Source organism: Cydia pomonella, chromosome 9, assembly GCF_033807575.1.
Source record: "Cydia pomonella isolate Wapato2018A chromosome 9, ilCydPomo1, whole genome shotgun sequence".
NCBI lineage: Eukaryota > Metazoa > Arthropoda > Insecta > Lepidoptera > Tortricidae > Cydia > Cydia pomonella.
This window is the reverse complement of record NC_084711.1, coordinates 3,326,079-3,338,551: the sequence shown is the minus strand read 5'-3', so window position 1 is coordinate 3,338,551 and position 12,473 is coordinate 3,326,079. Positions and strand designations below refer to the sequence as shown.

The 12,473-nt window shown below is 36.8% G+C and overlaps 2 protein-coding genes across 5 annotated transcripts in view; one reads left to right on the top strand and one right to left on the bottom strand.

Annotated features, from left to right (window-relative positions):
- Positions 1-12,473, bottom strand: part of LOC133521123 (uncharacterized) — a 614,754-nt gene that overhangs the window by 525,024 nt on the left and 77,257 nt on the right. The gene's annotated exons all lie outside the window — the stretch shown is intronic.
- Positions 4,106-6,014, top strand: LOC133521116 (uncharacterized). The gene is made up of 2 exons (XM_061855882.1): positions 4,106-5,474; positions 5,927-6,014. The coding sequence occupies exons 1-2, from the start codon at positions 4,655-4,657 to the stop codon at positions 5,947-5,949; spliced, it is 843 nt and encodes a 280-aa protein (XP_061711866.1). The 5' UTR covers positions 4,106-4,654; the 3' UTR covers positions 5,950-6,014.

Genomic DNA, 12,473 nt, shown 5'->3' with positions numbered 1-12,473 from the left:
TAAGCGCCATCGACAACAAGGTCCCTTTTCATAGATAATCCCAAATATGAGTTTTAGCCAAATTCGCCAAAAAAAATTTTTTTTCGTTTTCTGCACACGACACGTTACTTACTTTTACACCTTGGTGAAAAAAAAAACATTACAACGAATATTAAAGTTTTTTTTAAAATTAACCGATAAAAATTGCGAGTTTACTGTAGGTACGTACGTGTAAATAAAGTCATAGTGACAGCGTCACAACTAAAAATGCGGTTTTCACTAAATTATAACAGAAACACCAGTGTCTCAGTGGCTAAGGAGACTGCTTACCATCAGGACGGCCGTGTGCTTGTTTGCCACCGACGTAGTATTAAAAAAAAACAAATGATCACGAAAATTCACATTATCTCTGAAACAAAAACGATTTCAGGAAACTTTGTATAATTTCTATATACAAGATCGATTTCAGGAAACATTGTATACTTAATTTCTCTAAATGCGGTCAAGAATACACTTTTAAAATTTGTCGGGTTTAATTAGCCCACGGTGTATATGTATATGTATGTAGTTGAAATGCAAGTAAAATGCTGTAAGTAGTACGGATGCACTCGTGTAGAGGTGTGTAAACATGTTAATTCCGTCCCGCTTATTTATCCCGCGCGTTAATTACTATAATTGATGGAGTTATATTTCAAAGTGCACTTTACGAGTAGACAACGGGTATTTGTTTTGTTTTGTCTGTATGTTGGGAAAGTATAGACAAAGTATAACTCTTCAAGCAGCAGTCGTTTTTGTTGTTGGAGTTAGATTATATTTAATAAATTTCAAATTTAAATGACGTAATAGCTGATTATTTTCCAGTAAATATCAAAGTGTGACACATCATTTGATCAAGTCAGACCAGACTAAGTTGGCAACGATTTTTATAGGACAGTCTGTGCAAGTGTTAAGTAAATTTCATATACAGATAAGACAATGACTTGAATTTTGCAAGAACTAGGCAAGGATGGGAACCGGTTTTTTATTCAATATAAAAAACACCGGTAATTATTACGTTATCTGTCGTTCTTCTAATCATTTATTTAGGCATGATTCAGTCCTACGTAAAGAACATAAAATAATTTAAAAAAATGGTATTTTTCGGGGTTTAGAAAAAAAACCGGTTCCGAGCCCTAGGAAGCCATAGTGCGATACATTAGAAAGGGACAGCATGATTCGTCCCTGAACCGCTGTCAAAATTCGGTTTTATGGGAAGTTTCTTTTCTTTGCGGTAGTACTATTATTTATTTTGAGCTATAACAGACTCGGATTACTGACATCGTTAATCCGCATGTGGGTTGTATGAAACCCGATATTTTAATAGAGGGATCTGAAGTAGCCCGTTGCATGACATACCTAACATCAAAGCAAAAGGATAATATTATTTAACGTTTTAGTAGTATGAAGTCTTTAGACTTCCCATTTTACATAGAAATTAAATATTATTATGTACACCATTATCATTGTACTTGGCGTTGCTTGTCACACCTTAAACATAACAAAATTCGAAATACATTAAGTCTTTGAATAAACTAAGTGTACTAAAAATCAAAACAAGAGCGTCGACGTCTAGTCAGCGCTATGGAAAATGGCGTCGCTGCGCAGCAACGTTGCGTCGAGCAGCAGCCATAGCGCTGACTAGACGTCGACGCTCAAAAGACGCTAGTGTAGGGTGGACGTAAAAGTCGCTGAATAAATATTGGTCAGTTTGAGGAGTACAGCCTACAGTTTAATTTTTTGCTCCTGTTACAGACCACACCCGGTATAATGTTAACGTTCATGCCAACTATCATGTAATTTACTTAATGCATGTCGTTTTATTGTATGGGAGCGGCTTTTTGGCAGCAGGTTCGTGTGACCCTTAAAGCACTCAGGATACTTATTTTAGTAACTTCAAAGATATTTTCAAATACAGAATGTAGAACAGAAACACCTTCATTTCACATATTATATTATCTTGTTACAAGTTTTGTCCTCTGAGACCGCGAAATATAACTTTGACTACCTGTTTACCTTTCTCTTTACTGAAGATTAAACCAAACTAACCAACTCGTTTAAATTTAAATAACCTATATTCCTATATAAAGTTCCATATATCAATACTCTGCGCAAGCGTCTAAGCAATAAACACACAACCAAAACGACTAAACAGCCTAAAAGTTCCCATTTAATTATGCCCTTTCTTGTAAATAGGACACAGTTGCTTGCATACCAGTTTCATAGAGATACGCCCTTTACTAAGGCACTATTACACTCCGCTTGGTAAGAAAAGATCGTATCACCATACTACTATCATAGAGAGTTACGACCTTTTAGTTTTAGAGAGTTAGTACAGTTAGCCGCAATATTTACTATCGGAACCGGTGCGCGCCCACGCGGTGTCGCAATCGCGATGTGCGTGTAAGGATGAACATGTTTTGATAGTAGCGCTACTTGGGGTTAGCCAAGATGATTAATTGGGTACTTGACACATGTTAGCTAAATGGATAGAAAATGAGCTATCGATTATAAAAAAGTGGAATTTAAAAAGACATATTGAGATTATAAAGAGTACCAGGCTCCAAAGTGAAAAAAAATATTTTTTTAACTTTTAAAAAGACAAAAGAGTATGGTACAATTCGATTTCTTACATTGTATTAAATAATAAATTGTATGATTGATAACTATGTACATAAACGCAAAATTTTGGTCCAACATTTAGAACAGACTAATAATAATGTGAGGTCACATTATCATTTTGTTAGAGGAGGCGTCTCAATCGTCGAGTGCGAGCGTCAGACTTTAACTCTCATTTTTGACCTTTGTGTTGCTGAAATGGCATGAGTCTAATATAGACATTTGATCTTCAGGAAAATCAAGATCGATTGACATTATTTACAAAAAACTGCTAAGTACCCAATTGCACATCGACAAACGCCAAACAAAGAGAAATAATGTATCGGGATGACAGATGGTACGAAAAGTCACGTGACTATTACCATACGGTATTTAAGTTTCGAATGGCGTTGGAGGTTTGAAAAACGTAGAATAAATTGTGATATAAGTAGTAAATTTATTTTACAGTCAAAAGATTTAATTTGTGAGCCATTTCGTACCTTGTGAGAGTGACAATGGTATGAGGTCTCTAGCGACTTTCATGTTGTTTGTCATTGTGACTGTTGACAGTACTATCTGGGTACATCCAGCCACAACATTTTATGGGCGCTTTATGAATGAATTCATTCTAATGTGTTTATACAATTTTGCAGCTTGCTGGACATCGTCGTCATTGTAATTTATTACCATGCATAGATAGGTAATAGATTAAGACGTGCAATTTACAAAACTTTTAGTCCTGTATAGGCGTATTCTTCACAATCTTCAAACAGAAACGGCACTTGACACTAATAGTATATTAATTTGACAATAGATACTCGCAGTGCATTTCACCCGTACTAATATTTGAGTGTAATGCCACTGATAACAATGCCTTAGCCCGGACCCGGACCGTTCTAGCGTGAATCATGCTTGAAATAAATAAATATTATAGGACATTATAAATACTTAAATTCACAGAAAACATTTATGACCCAGGAACAAATATTTTTGTTCATCACACATATAAATGCTCTTACCTGGATTTCAACCCGGGGTCCCGGGACCATCAGCTTCATAGGCAGGGTCACTACCAACTAGGCCAGACCGGTCATCATATCCACTTTTCCTCAAAGAAAAAATAAATGTCTCAAGATCTGCCAGTCGCGCTACACACGCCGCGCCAGACAGTCTGGAGTTGTCGCTAAAATGGGGCTTCATAACAATGATGAACACACTTTTGTTTTGATCATCGTATTGTTGAATCATAATCTCTAATCGCTATCAATCGGATTTGAACTCAAACAACATGTGTTAAGATTCAAGTTTAAGATTGAATGTGTTTTCTGTTTATTGTAATAGTGAATCCTACACGGTATTTAACTCTTTAAAGCTGGATTGTTAGACTTCAATTGTATCGTTATCGAGATAATCTATTATGTTATCTAACAGTATTTAGGCTTCATTATTTAAATTTCAGATTGAAGATTGTGTTCTGTATATTTAAACATAGCCATTTTTTCTGTGGCATGTATGTTAGAAATCGTGTAGTATACCCTTTACATGTATTGTCTATCAATATAAACAGGCAACACTTATGTTTCTTCTTTATGATACCGCTCTATAAAAACCTATCCGGTTTGTCTTTGATCTCCTCTCTGTTCGATATATGGCTCTCCATGAAGTCACTCCCAATTATACATTTTATTATATTTAAATATGTGACATTTTAATCAATGTACATCGTGCTTTGACGAATACGAAATGTAGTGTAATTTGTGGTAAATTAAAACTACTATTTTGTTGAGCAAGGATATGATTTTATTTCCGACGACATAAACCACAATCCTTCGTGGCACTCTTACGCCGAGCCCTGCGCCTGCATCCTGCACATCAGATTATGCGCCCAGATGCTTGTGCCGCGAGGAAACTGGAAATCAAAACCTAAGAAAGGTATGTCGGAAACATTGATATTCTGAGGTTATAATCGCATCGCCCTCGTGATATTATAACCTACTAATTCTTCGCTTGCTCAACCACTATCACAATTTCGTTGTCAAGAATGTCGTCACATAATGAACATAACGGACATATTCCCGTCGAGAAGCTGGATGGCTTGGGAAATTATTCAAATTGGAAATTTGCCGTGAAAATGTTACTTACGCTGGATGGTCTATGGGGCTGCGTGGAAGGTACGGATACCGATGCGACCCGCGAGAGCCGCGCCTTAGCTAAGATATGTTTAACGATTAAGCCCGCGTTGTACCAGTACGTGCGAGATGCCACGTCGGCAAAGGACGCCTGGAAGAAGCTTGCCGATGCCTTCGAGTCCAAAGGTCTATACAGAAAAGTGCTCTTGTTACGTCAACTGCATAAAATTGAATATAATCAGTACAGCGGTATGTCGGAATATATCGAGGCGGTCATGCGTCTCGTTCAACAGCTCGACGATATAGGCAAGAAAATAGACGACGATGAGGTAGCGGAAATCCTGTTGAGTGGTTTATCGCAGGAATTTGACAACCTGGTGTCGGGTCTGGAAACCGCCTGTCTTACGAGCACACTCACGGTGGAGCTTGTGCGGGCCAGATTGCTGCAAGAAGAACACCGGAGAAGTGCGGGTGACCAGGAGGGTGTGAAGGCCTACCTAGGAAGCAAAAAGAAGAAGTCATCGCCTATGTTCTGCCAGTTCTGCAAGAAGAGCGGACACACTATCAAGCGTTGCTTTAAACGCAAGAAGGAGCTGAAGAACAATGAAGAGAACCACACTATGTTTGCATCAGCCATGGTATGCAGCGGCAGCAGCAGCCATGACTTTGTGGTGGACTCCGGCGCATCCCAACATATGATTGCTAATAAGGAGTTACTAGAAGAACCTAGAGGTAAAAACTCTACTATTTATATAGCTAATGGTAATAAGTTACATAGCAATTGTACTGGTAGGGTCCCTTTGTGCTCCAATATTAGCCTTATAAATGTTCTCCATGTGCCTGACCTCTCCAGCAATTTACTGTCTGTTAGTCAAATTACTGAAAAGGGTTATACTGTCATGTTTGATAGGGATCATTGTAAAGTCTTTGATGATGTTAAAGTCACTGGCAATCAAGTATTAGTTGCTTCTAAGGAAAATGGTCTGTATAAATACAAGGCTCAAATGCGACACATCCTTGAGGAGGAGTCTTCCAAGCTCTTGCAGACTAGGCAAGAGACAGTGAATGCTCACACTGTTTCAACTGTGCCAATGGACCTAATCCACAGACGCTTAGCTCATTTGTCTGAACCAGGTATGAGGGTTCTTGGTGATGGGAAGAAATGCATGAACTTACATTTTCAGAAAGAAGACACCATCAGTGGTAGATGCGAGCCATGCCTGACAGGCAAGATGGTGCGAACACCATATCCTGCTGTCAGCATGAAGCGCACTACCCAACCTTTAGAACTCATCCATTCAGATGTGGCTGGACCTATGCAAGTCAAAACTTGGGGTGGAGCTCGTTACCTTTTGACCTTCACAGACGACCATACCCGGAAAACTTGGGGCTACCTTATGAAGCACAAATCAGAGGTGAGTTCACATTTTATTAATTTTAAAACTATGATAGAGAAACAATCTGGTTTATCCATTAAAATTTTGCGCAGTGACAATGGCCTTGAGTTTACAAATAATAAACTGGCCAATTATCTTAAAGACCATGGTATTTTACACCAAACCACTGTCCCTTACAATGCTGCTCAAAATGGAACAGCGGAACGGGCTTTTAAAACGATTTTTGATAAAACTAGGGCTATGCTGCAGGAATCCGGCCTGTGTAACCGTTACTGGGGAGAGGCAGTTATGACAGCCATTTACCTGAAAAATAGGTCTCCTACCAGAGCGCTTTCAGGTGGAATTCCCGAGAGCTTATGGACTGGGTCTCCTATAGACATCAGTCATTTACGTGTCTTTGGGTGTACTGCTTATGCACATGTACCTAGTCAAAAGCGTCAAAAACTTGATGCAAGGGCAAAAGCGTTAATTTTTGTTGGTTATGGTGAAACCTTTAAAGGATACCGTTTGATTGATCCCACTAATCCTCACAGAGTTATACAGTCCAGATCTGTTATTTTTAATGAGGATAAATTTATAGGAAAACATGATAATTGTAAAACGACTTGTGGAGCCAATTTCTATAATTATTATATCGATAAAGACAATTTTAATATTCCAATGCCTAATAATGAACATAATTCTTTGAATGCATTGAATAATTTTAATGATGACTCTAACAAACTTTGTGATGTTAATGATGTCATTCAAAACAATGAAAAAGATAAATCAGCTGAGTGCTCATCCTCTTTTAATCAATTTTCAGATTCAAAGACACCAACGCGACCGGCGTGGTCTCCGCTCTCTGAACCTTACTGTACGGGCGATGAAGGTGAAAGTGACAGTCCCGGTGATGAAGATTGCGTCCCAAAGGGCGCCTTGTCTTCTCTGCCGGAGTCATCATTTGATAATCATGACAACGGTGATGAAGTGGGTGTACCAGAGGGTCCCATGTCTTCTCTGCCGGAGTCTGCACCAAGTGAGCCGACGCTGCCGGCTGTTTCCGACACGTCTCGTTCACGTCCCGTACGTAAAACACGAGGTAATGTGCCACACCATCTCAGAGACTATGATTTATCTATGATAGCAGAAGGTTATTCGCCAGATGAGCCTACATCATACCGCGAAGCCATGCAATCTTCTGAAAAAGATGAATGGCAGAGGGCAATGCAATGTGAGTATGATTCTTTAATTAAAAACAAGGTATGGGTCTTGGTAGACAGACCTTCAGATGAAAATATCGTCAAATGTAAATGGGTTTACAAGAGAAAACTTGACACCTCAGGTAAGCCTGCCAAATTTAAAGCTAGGTTGGTTGCCCGTGGTTTTAGTCAAGTAGAGGGCATTGACTACACGGACACCTTTGCACCTGTAGTGAGGCATAGCACATTGAGGATTCTATTTTCTATTGCTACAGAATTAGACTTAGACATAGACCATATTGATGTAACAACTGCATTTTTAAATGGCGAATTAAATGAAAAGATTTATATGGAGCAGCCTTCAGGCTTTAAAAACTGTGATAAGGTTTGTTTGCTTAAGAAGAGCTTATACGGCCTTAAGCAGGCAAGCCGAATGTGGAATATCAAAATACATGATTTCTTAGCACAAAATAATTTTACTCAGAGCAAATGTGAGCCATGTATTTATACAAAGAAAACAAAGACTGAATATATTATTATTGCATTGTATGTTGATGATTTTTATATATTTCACAATAATTGTATTAATAATATTTTACAACTTTTACAAACGAATTTTGAAGTCCGACATTTGGGCAAATTAAATAATTGTCTTGGAATGAATGTTTGTAGAGAAAATGGCATCACAACTTTAGACCAAACTGAGTACATAAAGCGTTTATTATTAAAGTATAATATGTCAGATTGTAAATCTGTTTCTACACCTTTACCAGTTAATTGTAAATTACAGAAATCAAATAAGACATGTTTAGATGATGAAGTCTATCAGTACAGACAGTTATTAGGAAGTCTAATGTATTTATCAGTCTGTACTAGACCTGACATATCTTTTGCATGTAGCCAACTTAGTATGTTTAACACATGTTTTGATGAAAATCATTGGCGCATGGCAAAGCGTGTGCTTCGTTACCTAAAAGGTACTATTAATTATGGCCTTTGTTTCACAAAGAGCAATACTTTTAATCTTACTGCATACGCTGACGCAGATTGGGCCAATGACCTTTCAGACCGCAAGTCCTATACTGGCTTTGTGATTAAGTTAGGATCTAATGTAATTAACTGGGAGGCAAGAAAGCAACAATGTACTTCTCTTTCAAGTTGCGAATCGGAATATGTAGCTCTTGGAGATTGTTGTAAGGACATATGTTTTGTACGAAATTTCTTGTCAGAAATTATCGATAAAACTTTTGACACTGTCATTTATAATGATAGCCAAAGTGCTCAAAAATTACTGTTAATAAAAGAGCACTCCCACAAAAGAACAAAGCATATAGACCTAAGATATCATTTTATTAAAGACCTGATTCAAAAAGGACACTTAAATGTAAGGTACTTGCAGACTGACAAAATGGTAGCAGATGTTTTACAAAAGCTTTATGTGCTGAAAAACATTGTAAATTTATTCAAGGACTTAATGTTAAACCTTTGAAATGTTAATAGCTATACTTCTCTAGTTGTGATTTTTTTAATGTGATATTCATTCCTGTGTTACATAATTATAGCTGCATGCCTTATCACGATATTTATGTCTATGTTTTTTTTTTACTAGACTAAGCTTGCAGCATGTAATTAATTATAACTATTATAAGTATGCTTTATGTAGAGCCATACTTATAGAGTTTTTATTTGGCATGTAAAGTGCAAGGAGGAGTGTTAGAAATCGTGTAGTATACCCTTTACATGTATTGTCTATCAATATAAACAGGCAACACTTATGTTTCTTCTTTATGATACCGCTCTATAAAAACCTATCCGGTTTGTCTTTGATCTCCTCTCTGTTCGATATATGGCTCTCCATGAAGTCACTCCCAATTATACATTTTATTATATTTAAATATGTGACATTTTAATCAATGTACATCGTGCTTTGACGAATACGAAATGTAGTGTAATTTGTGGTAAATTAAAACTACTATTTTGTTGAGCAAGGATATGATTTTATTTCCGACGACATAAACCACAATCCTTCGTGGCACTCTTACGCCGAGCCCTGCGCCTGCATCCTGCACATCAATGTAAAAGGAAAATAAACAAATAACAAAGTTTTCTATGTTTATGAATATCTATACAATGTGGATCCTACAGTGTTAGGTACCTATTTTATGTCTGAGACTTAGAATATTAGAATGCGTAGGAATGGGAATGAGGGAATCAGGTATATGCCTTAGTTTATTAATGAATTTGTTTTGAAAGCCTAGTGGGTAGTGACCCTGTCTACGAAGCCGATGGTTCTGGGTTGAAATCCTGGTAAGGGCATTTATTCGTGTGATGAGCATCGATATTTGTTCCTGAGTCATGGGTGTTTTCTATGTATTTAAGTATTTATAAATATTTATATATTATATATATCGTTGTGTAAGTACCCTCAACACAAGCCTTATTGAGCTTACTGTGGGACTTAGTCAATTTGTGTAATAATGTCCTATAATATTTATTTTTAATATTATTACACACTTTTATTTAGCTTCACCGCGTATCTTCTTTGTATAAATCTACATAAATATATATGTGTGCTTCAAATCTTGTAACTTAAATTTGAACCACTTCCTGGTGTCTGTTTGAGCTGAAATTTGGTGTACTTCCGTATTTCCGATGACAATGCAACAGTATGCTAACATGGAGCTGATCTGATGATGCAGTCGGAAGGTAGCCAAAGGAACTCTTCGATAGGAAAACGTAAACACATTGAATTTAGACTCATTTGAAAGGTCTCTAGAAGTACTTGATATACATACAAAAAAGAGACAGTGCAGTCGGCAATAAAAGTGTGTGTCAAAAATATTTTTGACGGTTACTTGTTATTACGTTAAGTAAGTAAAATAGTAATATAAAGAGTTAGATTTAGTAAACTTCTTTACTAAGCTTCTTTACCTGTATACTATATTTTTATTCAGTTATTAAATGTTAAATTTTTGTAACGCATATTTATGATATACTAGCGATCCCGCCTTTGCTCGGGTAGTTCAACCAATTTACATAAAATCTTAACAAATTATACACTTAACCTTCCTCAAAAATCACTCTATTGGTAGGTAAAAACCGCATGAAAATCCGTTCAGTAATTTTTGAGTTATCGCGACATACAGACATAGAAGAGCCTGCTAAGTGCAGCACAAGTAAGTTAGTCCTGCTATATATATATATTGGTATTTATATAGCAATATGTCTATACCTAGTACCTAATATAATTTGTGTAACATTGTAAATAATGTTATTAATGACGAAAATTGTAAATAGTTATTTAAAATTACTTTTATAGTCGTCATTTCTATTGAATTATTTTTCTCACTGCACCCACGTACGAGAATTTCTGTTTTGCCCTATGGTTGACTGGTAGAGAATGCCTTAAGGCATTAAGTCCGCCATTTATACTTATTTTTATTGGGCAATAAAGTTTAAATAAATAAAATACAAATAGACAGAGCGGCAAGGGACTTTGTTTTATCCTATTCAAAGTTTTAATTAATATTTTAATTTAACCTCTTAACTCCCGAGTTCCTTTTAAAGAGACAACTCAAATCGAATTTTTTACTCTAACGAAATAAAAGGTTCGAAATTCAAAACCGCAAAAACGACTCTGAGGTGAAAATAACCTTTAAATATACTTTAGGCCTAATCGAATAGTGCAATCGACCCAACAAATCTTGTGCAATTCTCCGATCTTACGCATATTCAATCAATTCGCTGCGTGTTCTAAATGTTTTAATCAAAGATAACCTTTTACTGTGATTGCTGTATGGCAATCTCATAACTGGTTACAAAATTAAAGAAATCTCACACTGTTCACAGGTACCTACTGCTGTGTTTAGTGATGCTGATAATGGTAATAAACCTGCGTTTGCATCGTGTTATTTAATAGTTCGGCTTAGTAACATTTACGAGTATAATAATTATGACGTCAACATTGAATGTATAATTTAATGTTTTTTTACACACTTTTATTTACACACTTTTACACACTTTTATTTAGCTTCGCCGCGTATCTTCTTTGTATACATCTATCTTAAACTAAACCTTGTAACTTAAATTTGAACGACTTCCTGGTGTCTGTTTGAGCTGAAATTTGGTATACTTCTGTATTTTCGATGACAATGCAATAATATACTAAAATGGAGCTGATCTGATGATGCAGTCGGAAGGTAGCCAAAGGAACTCTACGATGGGAAAACTTAAACACATAAAGTTTAGCCTCATTTGGGTCTCAAGGTCTCAAGAAGTACTTGATAGACATACAAAAAAGATAAAGTGCAGTCAGCAATAAAAGTGTGTGTCAAAAATATTTTTGACGGTTACTTGTTTATTTATATGAGCCTAGAATTTCCCACTGCTGGGAAAAGGCCACGTATCCCGGTCTTGACCTGTCTCCCACCAGTTCCTGTCGAAGGCGTCAAGGTCATCTCGCCTGCGCCGTCGAGGTTTGCCGCGATCTCGGGTTCGATTTTGTTGGGCCCAATTGGTGGTTGATTTAGCCCATAAGTCATCCGGCATACGGCAAACGTGTGCCGTCCAGTCCCACTTCAGTAGGGCTAAGATGGTCGGCTCTTTATCTTTTGTCACCATGCCTGTCACGTTCTAACAAATGTGTAAGTGCGAAAGTGACGGGCATAGTGACAAGCGATAAAAATGGAACCATGCTGCCATTGCAGCTTGGTCGCTGTTTGAGCCACGTCAGCTATTTGGGTTTGGGAGCGTAGTACGAGTATAGTGTTTCTGATGCGATCGGTCAACTTCACGCCGAGAATACTACGCTCCATGGCGCGTTAATATGATAGTTTATTTATTTGTTATTTAAGTTTAAGGTGTTTTATCATTTTGTGTTGTCCCAATAAAGTACACCTAGATAAATTTAATATGTAAATCGGTACTATAACCTCAAATCAAAACTATTTATTACCAACTAATATTTTTAGACATTGATCTATAAGTTCCATAACCCAAAGTTCGCAAAAAAGACGTCACAACTTTCATATTAAAATAACAAGCCCCAGTTAACTTTTACTAAACCACTCCAACATTGCGAATGACTCATTTCCACAGTTTTTTTTTTGCACCGCAATTTTCCGCACGAAATCCAATTTTAAATATCTATAAGA

What these genes read in the sequence shown, in the direction of transcription:
- LOC133521116 (XM_061855882.1), top strand. Translation starts at nt 4,655, where the DNA reads ATGTCGTCACATAATGAACATAACGGACATATTCCCGTCGAGAAGCTG. An exon ending in GTTACTAGAAGAACCTAGAG is followed by an intron (nt 5,475 to 5,926) that starts GTAAAAACTCTA and finishes TTACATTTTCAG; the next exon opens with AAAGAAGACACCATCAGTGG.